The sequence below is a fragment of the Oxyura jamaicensis genome, chromosome 8 (genome assembly GCF_011077185.1).
Source record: "Oxyura jamaicensis isolate SHBP4307 breed ruddy duck chromosome 8, BPBGC_Ojam_1.0, whole genome shotgun sequence".
In the NCBI taxonomy this organism is placed as follows: Eukaryota; Metazoa; Chordata; class Aves; order Anseriformes; family Anatidae; genus Oxyura; species Oxyura jamaicensis.
Genome location: NC_048900.1, coordinates 17,228,124 through 17,247,608, shown reverse-complemented (window position 1 = coordinate 17,247,608; position 19,485 = coordinate 17,228,124). Strand labels below are relative to the sequence as shown.

At 45.2% G+C, this 19,485-nt stretch overlaps 1 protein-coding gene across 10 annotated transcripts; it reads right to left on the bottom strand.

The window, feature by feature from the left end:
- Positions 1-1,287: 1,287 nt before the first annotated feature.
- LPAR3 (lysophosphatidic acid receptor 3) lies at positions 1,288-19,431 on the bottom strand. Of its 10 annotated transcripts, XM_035333645.1 has the most exons (4): positions 16,307-16,675; positions 16,075-16,195; positions 8,574-9,331; positions 1,288-3,531 (listed from the first exon to the last, which is right to left on the bottom strand). In XM_035333645.1, exons 3-4 carry the CDS (start codon positions 9,307-9,309, stop codon positions 3,182-3,184), a joined length of 1,086 nt encoding a protein of 361 aa, XP_035189536.1. In that variant the 5' UTR covers positions 9,310-9,331; positions 16,075-16,195; positions 16,307-16,675; the 3' UTR covers positions 1,288-3,181. The 10 variants fall into 10 exon arrangements, with proteins under 10 accessions (XP_035189536.1, XP_035189532.1, XP_035189533.1 ...); XM_035333641.1 differs by lacking the exons at positions 16,075-16,195; positions 16,307-16,675 and adding an exon at positions 18,059-19,431; XM_035333642.1 differs by lacking the exons at positions 16,075-16,195; positions 16,307-16,675 and adding an exon at positions 17,702-18,036.
- Between the last annotated feature and the right edge of the window lie 54 nt (positions 19,432-19,485).

Here is a 19,485-nt window from a genome sequence, read left to right as displayed (position 1 = left end):
GCCTTGGAGTGTTTCTTCCTACACCTACCAATCAACTGGAAGAGCAACTTCGGTCTGGGAGACAAGCAGCTGGGGAATGTACAGGAGGAGACATCACAAAGGTTCTTAATTTCTGTGAACACATTGAATTAGAAATACCTGCTCACTACTTAAAACAATACAGCAGCTCTCAAGGGTCTCCCAGAGGCAGAAAGGCCTCCAGCATCACCAGAAACACACAAAGCCTTGTAGCTACACAGCATTGTGCCAACTCCACCCCTGCCTTCCTCTCTCTCCTAAGAATTAACCTCGTAGAGTTCCTGTGGGTGTTCAGCCTAACGCCCTCCCCAAAAGCAATTTTCATCTCCTACATCAGTACACTAGCATATGTAAATAGGAGCAGACACATGCAAAGTCAGAGGATACTGATACCTTTTTTGGGTTATAACTGAAAAAGGAAACAGGGAAACCCCATAGAACATGCCTTCTCCATCTTCTTAAAAAAAGAAAAAAGCTCAAGTACAAATAATGTTTTAATGTTTTCCTTGAGACAAACTCTTCTGATAAATATTTACGGAGTTAAAAAGAAATTCCCAGCTTTGTGAGTAGCTGGATGTTTAGACAGTTTGATAGCTCTCCAAGGGAAGCATCATGCCAGAACAGAGGCCATGGCGCAGTGCAAGAAGTGCCATTCACAGAGCACCAGTTTACAGAGCTTCCCCTCCCTCCCCCAGGGAGAAGCATGGGGGCAGGTTTTGGTTGGTTTTGTTTTTAAATGAGACAACACAAAGACTAGAATTGCGGACCTCAAATCCTTCCACTTACTTGTGGCAGAACAGTTGTTAATAACTCTTAGGCCTTCACCCAGAATGTGAATCTACTGTAGAAGGAATACTACAAGCAATGCCATCCTTTACCTTTTTATGGGATTCACCTTTTCCTGCTTACCTCGAGCAACTGTACACGTTACTGTTTTGCAGTCCAAATCCCAAGGTCTGCAGGAGAAATCTAGTGCTTTCTCCACTGCTGCAGGTGTCCCAGGCCTTCACGCAAGTTCTCTTCAAGACCGTGACCAACCAAGTATTACATTGGCTAGTGTTGACAATAAATATAGCAATTTTATTAAAACAAAAATCCCTCTGTGATAACATAAAACAAGGCTTTCCCATTTTCATTTTTATTTGCAGTTCGATCAGTCTCAGATCCGACGGTTCTGTGGAAACAAGTATGAGCAGCAGCAGCCATTTACTGCTGGCTGTGGTACCAGGTAATGTTCAGTCACCACCCAAACAGGAAACAAAGCAAGTATTTTATTTTTAAGTAGCATTTTATTTTCCATTGGCTTTGTATACTGAGTTTTGGCCTGGTTAACACAAACTGTGCACTGCAGGTAGCTCTAGGGACACAAACGTTTGCATGATATGCCTTTGCAATGTCACTGGCTTTACAAAGCACAACTTTACGTAATTTTCAAGACACCAGACTAATGAAGTAGTAATTGCACAAGAACATTGCATTATAATGGCCAAAAACAAAACCAACAAAAATACCACATATGTAAACCTTTTCAGCATTACTCATAAATACAGCATTTACTGTGAAATGTTAGGTCATACCCATACTAGCTAACTTGTGTTACGGGGGAGCTCTCTGGCCATAGGCTTGCTGTGCTCAGAAACCAAGGCCTGCTCCCAAATCCCCCAGTGCCTTCCACAGATCTGCAACTTGGCCTTTAAGCCAGGTGCTGGTTCTGCTTCAACCAGCATGATCCAGATAATCTGCAAGCAAAATAATTTGCCCAAAACCAAACCACAGATTTTCTTCTGGCCTTGTACAATACACTCTTGATGTTGTTCTCCAACAATTCCACGTGGTCTCTACATGCAATTGCCTGATTTAGTACCAGGGATCAGGTTTTCTCTAGGACAACACAGGTAACTCCTGTTGAAATTAGGAAGGGGGAGCAGGGAGCTCACTGCTGTTGAAATAGGACAGCAAGAGACAGGTTCTTAGACCACTGAGAAATCCACATTCAAAATTTTAATTTAAAAGTTTATGATTTTAAAAAATTACCCTAGAGCTTTAAATTGCTGGATCCTCCATTAGAGCATAGTCCGTAAGTCAAAACTTCATTTTTTGGACAGCTGCGACTGCATGCATGATCAGTCACAATGCTGAAAACCCTTCATCACTTGCTGTTTCATGGCCTCTTCTTCAAGCATCTTACCTTAAGACTTGCTTGCAAATCAGAGGTTAAATGTGGTCCAGATGAGGTAAGATGATCAATTCATATTGTATTCTTGTAGGAGTGTAAGTTGTTTTCAGGCTTTTTTTTCTTTAATTATTTTTTATTTTAAATAAATTAATTGAGCCTGTACATACTATATAGTACATTTAAATACCCCGTAGAAGTTTGCTGTGCTAGAACATGGGCTCAGGTATCATTTCTCTCAGTGGCACAGCAGTCACGAAGAAGGGTAGGCCACCCATTTGATATTATCTGGAAAAATAAGAAAGGCTTAATAAGCACTGCCTTGCTGTTAGTCCACCCTGCCTATGTTAGTCCACAGCTGCCTACGTGACAGCAGCAAAGTGTGCAACGTGTCTCCTTGCAGCACTCATCCGCCTGTAATAATGGCTTTTGTACACTTTGTAATGTCAGGTCCTGATGATTTATGGTTGAATTTTATACACACGCACACATATTTGGTCTTCCCATCGCAGACGGGTTTCTGGCACAGCTTTAATAAGCCATCGAACTACTTATCTTGAAAGCAAGAGAAGGAGGAGGACAGGAGAAGTATGAACTTGTAAACAGGGAAAGCGAAGAGGCCACAATCCCGTCCAACCAAGCCTACAGTCCTTCTCAAGAAACTGTTCAAAGCGTTCATGCCATTCACTGGAGGACCTCACTACGCTGTTTATGTTTTGTTTCCACATACAGAACGTCTCTCAGATATACTTAGTCCATTCACAAAAAAAAAGATAACTTCAGGCACTTGAAAGAAAAAGAAGCACAGAAAGTTTTCATTACAAAGTGTTTTTCCATCAGGCAATTACTTATAAGAACTTTTGTTAACACTGGAGTTAAGGCTCTGGAACGAAGTGGATATATTGTTTACCAGTTTTGCCAGTCAATCTTCTCTTACAAAACTTCTCCCTTCCCCCTCGTTTTCTCAGCCAACTCAGGCCCTTGAATTACTCAGGAGTTTCCTTTATCATTAAGATCTCCTTTTCCACAAATCGTCCCTTGAATAATACCATCTTCAATGTACTGCCCTGTGGTGTCTGTGCTCCTGCCAAGCACGGTGGAGGGAATTCGTGATGAGCGTCTCTCCTGGCTCTTATCATCAGACGAGCAGCAAAGCATCTTTTTCATGGTGCTCCACATCTCATCATCTTTGTATGAATAAATTACAGGATTCATGACAGAGTTCATCAGGGCCAGGAGAAGAAACCACCTTTTCACATTCTGAACCCCACAGTAGGTGCAATTTAGACCATCAAGCAGTAAGACGACCAGTCCAGGAGTCCAGCAGACAACAAATGCACCTGGAAATACAGGAGACAGAAAAAATAAATAAATAAAATGAAAAAAAAAAAAATCAGGCTGCTAGCTTTGTTTTTTTTAAACATCTTACTAGTTTGTTCATCAGAAAATTACTCAAAAATTAAGAAAGTCGGAGAGGACAAAATACGAGTGACAGTAGCAAAACAGCATCTACTCCAGCTTCTCTGCCAGGCCTGGAGCACGAGGCCCTCAGAAGCAGGCAGGGAATGAGAATGCTGTCAGCATCAGCTCAAACACAAGTCGGGAAAGGACCTCACAACAGCAATTTGTCCACTCTGGTAAATAAACAGGATCTCTGGAGCACACAGCTAGCACTTTGAACAGAGACGTCCTCTCTTCACATCTCTTGTATGCTAGAGGGGAAGATGCCCAGTATCTCACTGCCACTGCTTCTAAAGGAGAATAGAGAAAGAAAAAGATGAGGCAGTGAAGATGAAACAAGGCTGCAGCAGTCAGGGCAAAGAAATGCAGCAAAGTGCATGATTAAAAAAAAAAAAAAAAGGCAAAAAAGATGAAGTAGGAAAGTAGTGGTGTGGGGAACAAGAAAAAGGACTAGTTCTAGAGGCACAGGGTTCTCTTCGTTTCCTCGAGCATGTGCAAAGTTGTTGGGGGACATCGGGTCTTTGGTCTCAGCCCTGGGTCTGGGAGGTGCCCGGCCCCAGCTGCCCCCCGCGGCACCACCAGCCACTCAGTCCTCGCCTGGGAGCCCACGGGGAAAGCAGCCCAGTGCACAATAATGCTAACTTAGCACAAGCCACAATTGCTGCCTGATGTACTGAAATAGAAAATTACAACTCTGTGCAGCAGTCACATTTGAAACAACGTACTGAGCAAATTCCAATCATTTACAGAGGCATAGCTCCCCTTTTTTGGGCTTGAAAAATAATCAAACAGATAAGGATGGCAGCAGCTACATGCTATAAAGCTCTCCTGGGAGTCTTGGTATATGTTCAATGGTGTTGGTCTCACTCCTTTTCTCAAGGCTGCTGATTTTCCCATGTCCAAGCTGTGCCCAGCCCGGTGGGGGAGCCTGGCTAGCAGCAGGACACCAGCTGGGCAGCACCACAGGCATCCCCTCCACTGCGTGCGCCCGGCCTGGGTTCAGGGGCACACACACTGCCCCCTGCTAAAGGAGCTCCAGGGGCCATGGTGCCCACCTACACCAGGCCATAATGGTATGCAAAACAAATCAACGTGACAACACCCCAAAGACCTTGTTGCAGAATGACCCTTCTTTTATAAAGAACATTGTAAGGAGTCCAGAATTTACTGTGTTCCACAAAGAATGACGCAGAATGGAAAGGTAAGAGACCACCTCCTTCAGGAAATGCATTTTCTACTTTGCTGTACCAAGATGTCTGTGATGCAAAGTACCAATTTCATGGTGTTAGTTCTAAGTTAATGGTCAACATCAGTGACATTCCTCCAATACCCACTGGCACCAGGAGCGGCAAGCTGAGACCACAGCACATGCTCTCCCGGCCAGCCTCTGCACTATGCTGCACGCTGGTTTGGCTCCACCACGCTGAGTAAGCAGTCGTGACACCAGCTCCCTCTTACAGGCTGCAGGAGAAAACATCCTACTGATTTATGGCCCTGGAGTTCATGGCAAATCCCACCCACTGTAACAAGCGCTGGAACCAGACCACCCAGACATGGCTGTGTCTACACGAGTGTCTCAGCAAGTATTTGGACAGGATGCTTTTGCTGGCCACCAAAGGTCACTGGCAAAGTTGTCAGCACACCACCTCCATGCAGAAAATAATATGGTAACAAACCCTTACCATAGGGCTTGAACAAGCACAGAAAGCATTCTGATCACCTGCCCTTTTTTAATATTATTATTTTTTAATTCTACCACAGCATGCAAGGTCCAACCGTGCTTTCATGGAGGTCAGCAGGACAGGAAACGGACCCCACAGCCACATTTAGCAAAAAACACAGAAATCCTCCTGCAAACAAAACCCTGATCTCACAAGCAGGATTAGTCCACCGACACTCAGGAGACATTGTGGGAGCCCTATCAAGGTTGCAAAGGCAAAGGTACGGAGGGTACATCTGCAGGCCTCTCTCTGCCACCCAGAGGACCGCACGCAGAGCCTTTTAGCTTCCCCTGCTGGGAGGCTGCACCCACTCCATGGGCGGTGATGAGGAGGGAGAATGCAGTGGCAGCATTGCAGTTCCTGGGAAGTGCTCTCACTGGGCTGTTACTTCAACTCCATCCAAAACACATTTTACTGTCATCAAGCAATTCACACCTTACTGACAGCATGGCACTGATGAAAGCAAGGCATGGCTCAGACTCGCAGCCTTTCTGGGATTTTGCTATTTTTACCACAGAACTTTGAGAGGGACCCATGGTTAAACATAAATATAAGCCTTTGTCTCAGCCCTTCGACAATCTTCCTTGCAGACTTTTTATCCCATAGGAGCTCCTCTCTCTGCGAAAAGTGCCGTGCTTTGAAAATAATTTCATTTCTGGAACTCTAAAATTCAGCGAGTGACATGAAGTAAAGCCTGGCTGCAACGTGAATTGGAAAGAGAGCTCTGAGACTTCACACTGGATTATGGGAGATCAAGAATAACAGCGCCTCAAGGTCAGTTTGAGGATTTGCCAGTCGTTTCAAACACAGATTTCCTTGTAGATTACATCATCTCTACTTAAAAAATAATGGCTTCCTGCGTACCCAGAAGTACTACTGATGCTTTGGTGGCCTTAAAAGTCCACATCAAAGCTGCCTCTCAGCATGCCAACACTGGGGGGGGGGACAACAACAACAACAAAAAAAAATACGATGCTGTAGCTTCCAGTTGCCTTTGCCACAGGTGTGCCCGAGTTAAAACAGCAAGTTGCCAATTAAACTATAAATTCACTGTAACTGGAAGTCACTTGCCTTAAGGTTGCTATTTCAGTGGGAATCTCCCTGCCAAGTTGAGACGAGCTGCCACACGCACACCACCTGAACATCGCACACCCCTGCACCCACCAACTGCCCTGCGCCACAGGGACAGTCGCATGCTTTGCCAGGACTATGCCAGAAGGTCAGCCTAACAGGATTTTAGCCCCTTTTGCTAGGTTTCCCAGCTCCAAGCAGATAACTTCCTCCAGTTTAGCATGCCAAAGGGAAAGCCATTTCCACTGCTCCTACCCTGTGATTGATCATCTTAGGGGCTATGGCAGAAAGAGAGAGCTTTCCTGGGGAAGACGGGAGGATGAGCATGCCAACAGCACCCCGCAGCACGTAGCCTCCTCCCACACAGCAGAGTTTTGTCCTGAACCTGCCATGACACCAAGACAGCACGTTAACAAGCACTCTGGTTCTCATCATGCTTCCTCCAGCAACAGCGCTTCCTGTAATTGCTTTTAGTTGAGAGCATGACGTTGAGGCCATTTACTGCAAAGCGTCTTCAGATGGTTAAGAATAAGCCACTAAAAGTAACTGTCTTGAGCTGAAAACCCCATGCCCACTTGCTGCATATAGCTATAGGCTGTTGCCTAAGTGGACGTAAGAGCAGTTTGTAAGTATCAGAGTGGTCACTTGGAAATTCCTTTGGTAATCAAAAAGGCCATAAAACATGGCAATCCAGTCTATAATGCTTTCTGCATAGTGTGCTTGAATGACTAGGCCAGGAATACACATTTCAAGCTGTTCTAAGAAATAAATTCTCACTCCTACAAATAAATATTCACAAAAAGCCTCACAGAGCCAAAATCTGTAAAATGGGTAAGAAGGAACATGCCAAGAGACAATTCATCTGACATGGGATTTCGGGGTACATCTTGCACCCATTGACACATGCACTCATTCAACTTGTATGAAAGCAGGCTGTTCTGATTTTATTTCTGACTGGCAAAGTAAAAATACAAAATTATGACCTCCAAAGCAGCACCCAGACTAAGTTAAAGTTGTCTGACCCAGGAAGTAATATTATCAAATACTTTGCCTGAATTATGGTTTAATCTGGTGGCTAAAAACCCACACACTGCAAGTAAGAGGAAGCTAACGCTGATCTTTATATCAACCCAAAGGCCTCTCTCCCCACCAAAAGAAAGAAATAATTTGAAAGGAAGGACATGGAATTTGAAGTCAGGTTTCTTTCTTTTCTGAATGCCTAAGGAGGAACAGGAACAGATTCATGCTGCCTCAAGAAACAAGTTTAAGTAACTATAGCTGGAGGAGGGCTTTGTTCTGATCCTTGGACTACAGGTGCTCACTACTCCACTAGGAGATGCTCACTGCCCATTCTGCCTGAAAATTCACCACCACAGCTAGTGTTTTCCTCCAGCAATCAACCATCCGCTCTGTGCGCCTCTATTTAATAAGCAGCTACATCACAACTAGATGAAGTGATCTGAGCTGCTCAGATAACCAGAGTGTCTCTAGGGTGAAATCTAGGTCACATCTCATTTTCTGATCTAGAGATCTGAGACTGTACCGTATCACCATCTGAAAGTACTTTGCACTATGCAATCTTTACAAAACAGAGGCTAATTCTCCCCCTACAAAGCAAATCGCTGCCACGAAAACATTACAGATCCACCAGGCATCCTCTCCTTTTCCCAGTGAAGGTGAATTTTCAGTAAATTCAGGAAGCGGACAAGATGAAGAAGTACAGACAAAGCTACCCACATACAGCCACAGGATTCAGGGCCCTGTGCATATATTAAAGAACATAATTTTGAAAGTGTTTTACTAGGTAGCAGCGAACCTTCATAAGCCTTCCCTCACAGCTGTTCTGTAACTCCCCATCCCCTGCAACAGACGAGGGACAGCTCGCATTTTTAACAAGCTGCCTACAAACAAGCCGTGTGAGCATTTACCAAACAGAGACACATCTCTTCCACATGCTGCCAACTGGCCCTCTGCTTCGCATTTCTATTTCATGCAACATTGATTTCACTGTTTAAACTGGACAGAAGGCTAAGTAACTTCACCACGTACAAGTTTGGGGGGGGGTATTTTTTTAATAAACACTGGTTTGGCATTGCTGGCCTTGCTCCTCGTGGTTTGTAGCCTCTTACCTAAGAGAGTCATGACGGTCTTCATAAGCTTCACAGGGGTTTTCCTGCGGCTAATGGATCCACTAGTGTGCGATGATAAGACATTAGTTTTCCGCTGGACATACATGTAGATTCTTATGTAAACCACCACCATAATGAAGAAAACAACGAGGTTTAGGACGCTCCAGAACACCAAGTAACTTCTGCTGTAAATAGGTGCCAGGGAAGAGCAGGCAGTAATGTCACAGAGGCAGTTCCAACCCAGGGAAGGAACAGCACCCATAAAAATAGCAATGGCCCAAATTGATATAATTAAAAAGGTGACTCTCTTCTTTGTGAGATTACTGTGGATCTTCATCCGCATAATTGACATGTGCCGCTCAACAGCTATGACAAGAAGATTCACGAGGGAAGCAGTCAAGCTGGTATCCAGAAGACCCTGACGCAGAAACCAGCGATTTACAGTTAATGTCTTAGACACTGGGCCAGTGTTGAACATCAAGAAGACATAGGCAATTCCAGCAAAAAAGTCTGCAGCTGCTAAATTGGCCAGCAGATAATAAAAGGGAAAATGAAACCTCTTGTTCTTGACCACAGCTGCTATGACCAATGAATTTGAAATGAAAATGAAGAGGCAGAAAAACGTCCCAAAACACAGAACAACAATAAGCGTTGGCCCTGTCCACTCATCTGCTGTGTCAGTGTTTGTCCTGTTATAAAAAAAGTCCATGCGCTTATCATAGTAGCATTCGTTCATCCTGGATTACAGCCCCTGCATCCTAGGAAGGGTGAAAGGGGAAAGAGAAAGAATTAAAGTTAACTACTAGTCCTTGCTCAAATTACCATACTTAACGTGTTGACGTTTTTTTTTTTTCCTTTGGGGGGCAAAGGAAAAAAACCCCTTACAAACAGCCAGCAGTCCCCTTGCACTAGCACTCACACTGTGCAGGCAACAATGTGGAAGTTAAGAGGTTAAAAGTGGAGGTCACAAAGAAAGCCTGGGCTACAGCCAGGCCTTTCTTACTGTGAAATCCCATGTTTGAGCCACAGCCCCATCATTATTTCCATTTCTCAGTACATACAGTTAGGACAGCGGAGCATAAATCATAACTCTTCCATTTTACTGACTAAGCAATGAAAAGCCTATTACTGGAAAAAAAAAAAAAAAGTTTTTTTTGAATTATATATTAATGAATGCAATAACATATGTATATAGAATGCTAAAGGCATATATATTCTGAACACATGCCTGATACTTAACTGCTACGGGATTCAAGTAAATGTGCTGAAAATGAAACAACCACTGTACATATTTGTCTGCACTAAAGCCACAGATTATTTTACCGGGCTGTCAACCCGGAGCACTGTGAGCAGCACACACACACCACACACACCCCAATTATCTTCAAAACCAAAACGCAGTTCCGTACCCAACCACAGGATAAAGAGCGGCCCAGCAGGAGCAGCAGCACAGGGTTGTTTTCTGACATCTGCTCAGTGCTGCTGCGGACACAGGGCTATTAGACGTGATGGAGGGGCAGTTCTGGTTACCAGATGACAGCACACTTCAGCTTCTCCAGTGAGGTCAATGTCAGCAATCTCTGACAGCAACTGCTCACAGAGAGCAGACCCTGTGCAGGGTCTCACAGCCTGGTAGCGAGCATTTGCGTCTGATCACCACTAGCCCTCACATTCACTGCCAGGACCTGAGTAAGTGTTTTAACCTTGACTTTGCTAACAAATACCTTATAATTTTTATAATGATGCAATGGGCACAGGCAGAAGGATGCAAGAAAAGGCCTAAGCTTCTCACCTCTGCAGCTAAGACTGATCACAGATAAAGATCAGGTACACTCAGGTAACCAGAGGCTAATAATGGACTAGCAGTGGTATCTCATCTCTCTGGAGAGTGAGACACAAATTAAGCAACCCCCAGCAGGCTGGCTAACAATCCACATTTATGTTAAAGATTCTTTCTGAGCTTTAAGGTAAAAGGTTTGTCTTCTGTGATTCAAGTTATGCTACTGTTGTTATTTCTCTCACACAGTATTTGTATCATCTAACTTTAGATCAGCTCATACTATTCTGTGATTAATATTTGCAACTAAGTGAAAATTTGTCAAATACTTCATTTTTCTGAACTGGCTTCTTAGCCTTTCCTGGTTTCCACCCTATATCTAGTAGTCAGCATGAAGGCAGGCCATTTGATATTGATGTCCATTTTTTTACCCTCAAGAACCTAGGCAACTGCTTCTTTTATACAGGAATCTTATTTAAAGCATCAAATTCAAGTATATAGCCAGAAGTAAGAACAGCTGTTTAAGGATAAGAAGTGGAAGGAAACAAGCAAATCATCCCTTGCACTGAAATATTATAGAGCATCCCTTCATCTAAAAATAAAGAAGCCTCAGTAACTCAGAACCACCACCAGGAGTTTAACTAGAGCTTGGTACCTACCTCTCCCAGCTCAAAGCAGCACAGTAAAGTTGGAGAGTCAGTAAATTCCCCATTTTCACTTAAAAAGTATTCAGAAGAACACAATGCAATTCAATCTGTAAGCAACCAGAAGTACCTAAGCAGCTGTGGACAACAGCTACTGAAGCTGGGAAGCCTGCCCAGCCCAGGCAGCTCTGGTCTTACCCACTGAGGCAGTAAAGGACTTGCTGAGCTTGGCAGGAAGCTTTTAAAGAACAACCCAAGTGCCTGCATATAGAAGTAGCATTTTGGGCAAGAGTAGCAGGAGAAAAAGAAAAAAAAAAATCTGTGAAAATTACAGGGAAGGTTTTCTGAACATGTATCTTACTGTATAATCATCTCAACAGATGAATCTCTTGCTTGCAGTGACAAGAGAGCAAGGAGATCTGCAGACACATCATTACATCTTATCTGGGCAACAAGCTTAAAGAAATCAATAATATCAACTGTGAACTTATTCTGAATACTTCAGCTTATTGAAATGTCACACTCATTTGAAATAGTACCCCCAAAGAGAATAAAAATCACCTATCAGTAATTCTCCTCCAAAATAATCACAGTACACTCACTGTCACTCAGCAGAGCTCAAATGGCAAATGACTTTGAAAGTGATGTCTTGTGATGCTGAGATAAGGCAGGAAGGGAGTAGGAAAGCATTCAGCTAAGGTCTGAAGGTCATGGGGCCGACTCTGAAGATGTCCAGACAGAGGCTGCATCCGAGCAGTAGCTGAACTGGAGCTAGCTTGCATCGCAGTACTGCAGAGCACAAGGCTGTCTATAGGCATATACAGAGAGCACTACTCCTCATTCCAGGGCCCATCCAGAGCGTAGATATCTCACACCTTCATTTTACGTCTGTTTCCTTACAGCAGAACTGGCCCAGCCTCAGGGCAGCTATATCCTCGATGGCCCTGCACCAATCTGCACCAGGCATAACAGAAGTGCGAGAGCAGATCCCGTATTTCCTGGCGTGGCACAGGTTAACACATTGCAGGTCTTTGTTCTTCAGGTCTTTGCTTCTGCAGACAAATTGGAGATCTTTTTCCTTAGAGCAGGTTTAAACTTAAGAAAAACAAACTTCTTAGGTATTAGGTATTTCAGATTTGTTTATTAAGTATTTTTAAACTAATATTTGAAAAAAATCAGGCATCATATAGTTTGTCAAAGTTATAAAATTAATAGAAACAGTAGTAGTAGAAAAATAGCTAGACCTTTTATTTTTAAAGTGGCTCTCACCAGCTTGATACTTATAGCTTTTAAGGGAGAGGACAGCAAAAAACCTCCATTCACCACCTCTGTGCCACTCATAGCTTTATAGAGCTCCATATAGATCTCCAAAACCTCAGTGACAATAACCATCTATCCTATATTCTACAGATGGGTTACAATATTTGCTTGTTCCAAGTCAGTCACAAGTGAAGACATCAAAACTTTGCCAATGCCAGTGCCTTTTTGCCCTTGTCAAAAAGGCTCTTTTCCTCGTGTCAGTCTACTTATTTAGTTCAGTTCAACTACTTGTGGCTACATTTATCAGAAGCTGATGGACTATGTCTTCCTATTCTTACTCAGAGCACTAGAGGTATTGAGGGAGAGAAGTCATCTGCTCCAAAAATCTCAAACGATTTAGTTCAGTGAAACTGCTTCCAAATGAAAAAGCATACATTAAAAATGCTTCTCATTCCAGTGCATTTTCAGCTCTCTTGTTTTCAGGACAACTTTCATATTTGAATTGATTTTATTTTTCTCTATGAGAGCGCAACTTGTATCATGTCAAAGAATGGTTTTGTTGGGAAGGGACCCTTAAGGACCACTTCGTTCCAACCCCCCCCTGCTATGGTAGGGACACCCTGAGCCAGAAGATATCCTTCACCTTTCTCAAGGATTTGCCTGAGTCTCTACTACTATAGTATGCTAGCTACTTAAACAAAGGGTTACTAAAATAAACCATCACGTGGAAGCTTCAGACAAAAGCTTCAGCTGGTTGCCAATCAACACACTGTAAGAGTTGTTATCCAATTAGAAAAGGGTTTGCCTCGAGAAAGTTACAAAATCATGTATATTTACAGCAAAATTAGTATCGGTTATTTAAATCAATGATTTTACTGATTCAAACTGTGATTAAAATCACCTTTTAAATCACTTTGACTCAAAATTATTTCGGCCTGTAGGTCACTCACAAGGGGAGATTCTCATCATTAATGCAGCCTGTTCTGAAGGAAAAACTCAGATAGCATTTTAGGGAGAGAGTTTAATGAGAGGGTCATTATAACATTTAGCTTGCAAGCCACAGCATGATTCACAGCACACACCACTGCCTCGCTGCCTTTCCTGTCCATTAAAAGCTGAGTTGTTTCAACGCGTTTGCCACGACCTTATTGCAAAGCTGGCATCGGTTTGGGGGATTTAGGGTGGCTGCTGGCCGGATGCTGCAGGAAAGCACCAGGGTGGGAGTGTGTGAGCTGCGGGGACAGGACAGGAGCTGAGCTTCAGCTTCAGGCCAGGGCTGGGTGGGCAGTGAGAGCTGCGCACAGTGGGCAGGGCAGCCTGGCGCCAACCCCAGCCCCAGCAGTGGGCAGACCTGCGCCAAGCACCTCAGGCCTGTCACACAGCACCTCTGCAGCATGCAGGGGTTGTATGGCCGACTCGTCACAGACACCTGTGGTGGAGCAAGGAGGCAACCTGCCTGAAATCCCCCACTCTGGGTCCTGCACCCCATCTGTTACTGCAGAGAAATGCTCTACGGTAGATCCGGCAGAGGGTAAGTTAAAACACAAGTCCCACCGGCAGAAGGTGGCTGTGCAGCAGCACTAGCCCAGGAAGGCCAGGACACTCACAGATGACCCCATTAGCTGCACTCCTGCCTGCCCCATGGGCCCATGAGGGCACCCCCGGCTGCCTCCTCTGTTCTGGACAGCCAGTGTCCCTGCTCTCTTCTTTTCCGAGTCACTGAGAAGCTCCTTCTCACCTGGATCCACAGAGGCAGCGACAACAGCAGAAGGCAGCCAGCACTCGGCAGCCAGGCTACGTGTACCAGTAGTACCAGTTTACCAATCCAGAAAGGGAATCGGTTCCTTGTTCCCCTCCACACCCTGAACACATGCATGGCCACGGAGGAAAACAACACAGCCAAATGATTGCGCAGTAACCCAAGAAACCCATTCAGGTTGCCTCAGCTTAAAAAGAAATACCAATGCTGAAAAGGGTGTGTAATAGAGCCGAAGCCAAAAATGTTAATATGTAACTGTAAGAAGGAATTTGGTGAGGTAAGCTCTTAGGTTCACTTTGAATTGTCTTTAGTAGTTAATTAGTATTATACAAAAGTCAGTTCACAGAAACAGACAAAAAGCAAGTTTTTCCCTAAAGCCTCATTCTCAGTCGTCAATTTCTGATGCATAAAGAACAATGTTATTCCTGAGTCCTCAGAGTCTAAACCAAAGACTTTATCTGGTACCATTAGAGGATGCAATGGAAACCAACATTCATTTGGCAGCTTTAACGGAGAAAAATTATCTCACAAGTAACTGTTTTACATTTGGTTTATTAGGGAAATTCTGTGGGCACTGCCTGTACTTGGAACAGCTGCTACATGGTCCGCTTTTCCAGGCACTAGGAATGTACTTTTTAAAAGCCATTCTTTTTAATTCAGTGTTAAAAGTATAATTAAAAAAGAAGATTATAAATAAAGCTATAAGGCTTAATGAGTAAGCTCTTGAATCCAGAGAATTTATTACTACGGAAATCCATTTCTGTCTGTGGTTGGCCATATTTATTTTTCTTCATAACTTAAGTATCCCCCATTTTAGATAATTGACTGTGAACTCAAATCAAGCATGCACAAGCAGCATTATCTTGTTATCTTGGTCTTCACCTCTTTTTAGAATAAGAATAGAGTGCCACATCCATTTCCACTCCAAGCCAGCTTCATCCACATAATGTTAACTTGATGGAAATGCTCAGGCTTCCACCAGGGTTCTGGCCACTTCCAGTAACAGTCCATTTTAGTGGCAGCATTGGTTGGAATAAAACAGGCAGGGACCGGGAGGAGGGAAATCAAGATGATTCTGTAAGCAAGTTATATTTCTGAGAAACATAAATCATATCTCTTTGAATTACTTTTGTATTTGTCAACTCCTACGTATGGGTGGTGGAAACCTCTAAGGCTTAATTACTTATCAGATAGCTTTGGTACTGTACACAGGATAGCAGGTACAGACAAAGGCTCTTAGAGTATTAAACCTTCCAAAATTTTAGGAGCTCAAAACTAAATATTTAAATTGCAAGGTCAGGAAGCAGTACCACCAGCCATGGACCACAGTGCCTTGTACACACAGACTGATAACAGGCTTAAAAATCATTATGGGGGCACCCTGTGCAAGTCTGTGACAGCGCTGGTCCCCAGCGAGCCGCAGCAGGCTGGTGTGGGCAGCTTGGCTGTAAAGCACAGGGTCACCTACACCAAGTCCTGAAAAGGCTCAGGCTCCAGCTCCTGGCATCCCTTTAATGCACAGCTACCCCACTGCACCAGAGGTCTTTTTAAAGCTCCCATCCACTACAAGAAGTTGTTCGGGGCATCTACTAAGTACCTCACTAGTTACCACAAGTTTAGACTTCAGACTTTGGTAATTTAAGACCTTCTGAAATTATGGTTTACTAAATCTATATATGGAGTCCAAACTAAAAACTTCACTGCAAAGCTTTCATTTAGAACCTCCTTTAAGTGTGGTTCTGGAAGGAGCTGGCAGGTCATCCTATAATGCGGAAACAGACACAGTATTTAAAGTATTTCAAAGCCATTCAAACAGCCTTTACATTGTGGAACATGCCTAGAAGAAAATACCTGTTCTGCTTATAAACTAAGTTCGTCATTTCTCCAGAACCTTCCCATCAGCTCACTGATCAGCAACAGATCCATTTCTACAACCCAACATATCGTCAGTCTTTCACAAAACTCGTACACTGAAAGTACAGACCCCTTCAGCACATTCACAAGCAAGTGAACTTTCGCTTCTAATTTTCAGCACACTGCTCATTAGGAAAAGCCACCTGCCCGCATCTGATTTATTAACAGATTCAGAGCCCTGGTTTGCAAGCATTCACTGCAGTGGAAGTGGTAAGAAATGCTGGGCTCCAAGAAACACTTGCTAGGCACATGAAAGTGGACTTAATTGCTTAAAAAAAAAAAAAAAAAAAAAAGGTAGAATTAATCCAGGCATGAGAATCTTGAAGACCAACTACCTGAGAAATTGCTTTTGCAGAATATATTCTCTATCCTGTTTTACACTTCAGAGACCTTATTTCATTCCCTGATAGCATAAGGACTGTGCCGGAGGGGGGCTTTGAAGTGGTCATAGCAGCAGAGGAGGATACAGACAGTTCAGCTCATCCAAAGCTGTAGCCTGGCATTCTGCAAAGATCCAACTGCATCCTTCAGCTTTTCTTGCTGATAAAAGCCATGCCTTTTCTGATTGTGCAAGTTAGCTTCATTTCTTTTCAGCACACAGATAAACTTAGCAAAAATCAACCATTTCCCCACATAACCGGATTTGAGTTGTGCTTTCTGCTAAACCTCTTAGAAGACTTTAAGAGCACGGAAGAAAGCACAAACCGTGCGTAGGCTGGGGAAGCGAGCTACAGCAGCGCACGTTACCAGCCCGTAACAAAAAGCGCTGGTTTCCAGATCGGTACCGCGGGCGGCGGGACAGACCTACCTGCACGACACAGAGGTGCAAAGGCGCTTGTTCTTCACACAACGCAGAGCCGCATCTCTGCGTTTGTCAGAGCAGCGCGCGGCTTAGGGCCCTGCCTTACGAACAAGGTGCTAAGGAACCTCCCGCACGGCGTGCCTGCTGCCGGCGGCTCGGGGCAGAGGCGCAGCCCCAGGGGCGTGCAGCGGGAGGTGCACGGACGCGACGCCACGCGTGGACGTGCCGAAGGAGCCGCGGTTCCGTGGGCGCTGCCTGCGTCTCCGGCCGCTTCACCTGCGGTAACCCGGGGCGCGCCCCGGCTCCTGCCCGGCGGCAAGGGGCTGGCGCTCGCAAACGGGGGGGCTGCGGCATAAGCGCGAGTTTAACAAAGCTGCAGAACGGGCAGTTTTGACCCAGTAAATGAAATATAAGAAGTTCCTAAGTCACGAAGTCGGTTCAGCCTGCGACGGAGCCATCCCGCCTCTGCCCCCCACGCCGGCGGCCCCCGTGCCGTGCCCGCAGCCCCGCCGAAACTCACCCACCGGCAGCCTCCGGAGCGCCGCGCCCGCCGCCCCGAGCCGGCCCGCCCGCTGCCCGCCGCCCGCCCCGCGCCGCCTTAACCCGTACGGCGCTGCCCGCACGGCCCGGCCCGGCCCCCGCTTCTGGCGGGGCCCTCCTGAGGAGCGGACAGCGAGGGGCGGCTGAGGGGGGCGCCGAGACAGCCCCTGCCCGCGGGGAGCTAGAGGAAAGCCCATGGAAAGCAGCTGCAGTAGGCCCGGACAGGTGCAGGGCCGCTGCCCCCCGCCTCAGGTGTACCTATATTTATGCTTAGTTTAGGAGAGCAAGCAAACAGAAGCACCCCACATCTGTATGGCAATACAGAAACCATGAGGCTCAGTCAGCTCCCAAGGGCAGGACCTGGCCCACACAGCTCTGCCACAAAGGACAAAGCAACCTCAAGTGTGGAAGGTGCTACAAGACAAAGTTTACCCAAGGACTGTGTTCTGCTGGGTCTATCCAATGCTACCTACCTGGACAGGTTACCAAGAGCAGGCCTGTGTGGGAGCCGCACAGAGTTACTCAGGTGTCTGCTCACAGCTGGAGGACTGGCAGAAGAAAAGCTCAGCAGAAAGTCTCTGCCCCCCTCCCCAGAAAACCCAGTCACAAGTACAACATAAATCCTAGTGTTCAAGACTGGGCGGAGCCTTGCACATTAACTTTGCATGCAGAACAGCGCACAACCTCTGCTGCAGCAGCTTCTCCCCCCATTTTATCCATGAATAGAAGGGCCCAAAGTAAGAGCCCTGAGTCTTATTCCACACCATCCTCCCTCCCCTGAATGCTCACCTTGAAGAGGGCTCAAGAAGCTATCTTCCGCACCTTCCTGCCCTTTTTCTTTAGTGCAGCCCTCTCACTGCCTTCCCACCCCTTTCTCTCCTGTTGAGCCTTACACGTGATTAGCTTTTTATTCCCAGGGAACAAGAAAAGCAAAAGTAACAGCTTGCTTTCAGAACACTTTGCAAAAGCTGGTATTCAGGTCTTGCTTCCACTACAGCGCATCGCCTCCTTAACAGCTGGGGAGGGATCACCCATCTATCAGCAAATGCATTCAAGCCCGTACTAATGCACAGAAGTAAGGGCCACCGTACGCCAGATTTCCTGTTAAGTTCAACCTCGGTGGAACAGAAAGCCAATGAGGAGCTCCAGCAACGGGCTCTTATCTTTCTTCCAGGAGAAAAACTAAAAACAAAAAACCACCAAACAGATGGTGAAGACACAAATTGGTTTCTAAAATACATTAGTGACCTGTTCTAATAAGGCAGGGCTGAAGCAGCGGTCCAGCAAGCAAGCAGCTCACATGATTAAGAGACATCAATACAGAACAAGAAAGCTTTGTGATTCCATTACAGAAATTAAATCTGAACAGCAGTAAGAACAACAAGCATTTTCTATATTCCTTCAGTTGATAATACATACCTCATTCCCTGAGGATTCCCTCACAAACAACTATTTACCTGGGCCATGGCTCCAGCAGGTCACGCTCAACACCTGACCAAGTCAGTGAGAAGCAGCCCGAGTGAGAGCGCAGGGGCTCCGGCACCGCAGCTCAGGCACCAGGCGTGGCTGGTAGAGACCCAGCACTGGCCAAGACCTGGGACAGCTATAAGCTTGGAGACAGGCAACATCCATCCCCAACAAGGCTTTATAAACATCTATAAAATGCTTTTTGTTGTTCTGTCAGTAGAGATGCACAGAAGCAGGACAACACGACTAAAGCACTAGGTACCACCACCAAGCACTACCAAAGGTATCAGAGAAATGTTACTGAACTTTTCATACCTTTGCTCAAGGGCAGCAAGTCAGGCTTCTGTATCTATGAATTACTTTAGGTAAACAAGTAGTGCTGTTAACAAGAGCAGAAGCCTTGGACAACACTGTTAGCAAGCCTTTATCCTCTTAAAAGGTTGAATTTCTTTTCTCCTGACCACCAGGCAATACTGGAGCATGAATTTGCCAGATTCTAGTTTTTAACCATGATTTTCCTACGCTATCGTTATCTGCTATCAACAATTCCTGGTCTTCTCTGAGACTCTTCTTCCTGCCAGATTGTAGTGGGAAGTACATGCACCATTGTGAGGATGAGTCTTCTGTTGGAACAGCTGTCAGTAAGTCAGGATCTTGTACAAGTTTTACCAGCATCATTTCCTTTTTACCCTAAACTAAGCTGCCACCCACCTTACTCATACAAGGACAGGATTTCAAATTGCCTGTAG

Excerpts from the sequence above, each read along its gene's own strand:
- LPAR3 (XM_035333641.1), bottom strand. The coding sequence starts at position 9,309 with ATGAACGAATGCTACTATGATAAGCGCATGGACTTTTTTTATAACAGG. Across the intron at positions 3,532-8,573 it reads GACCGTCATGACTCTCTTAG|GTGCATTTGTTGTCTGCTGG; the intron begins GTAAGAGGCTAC and ends CTGTATTTCCAG.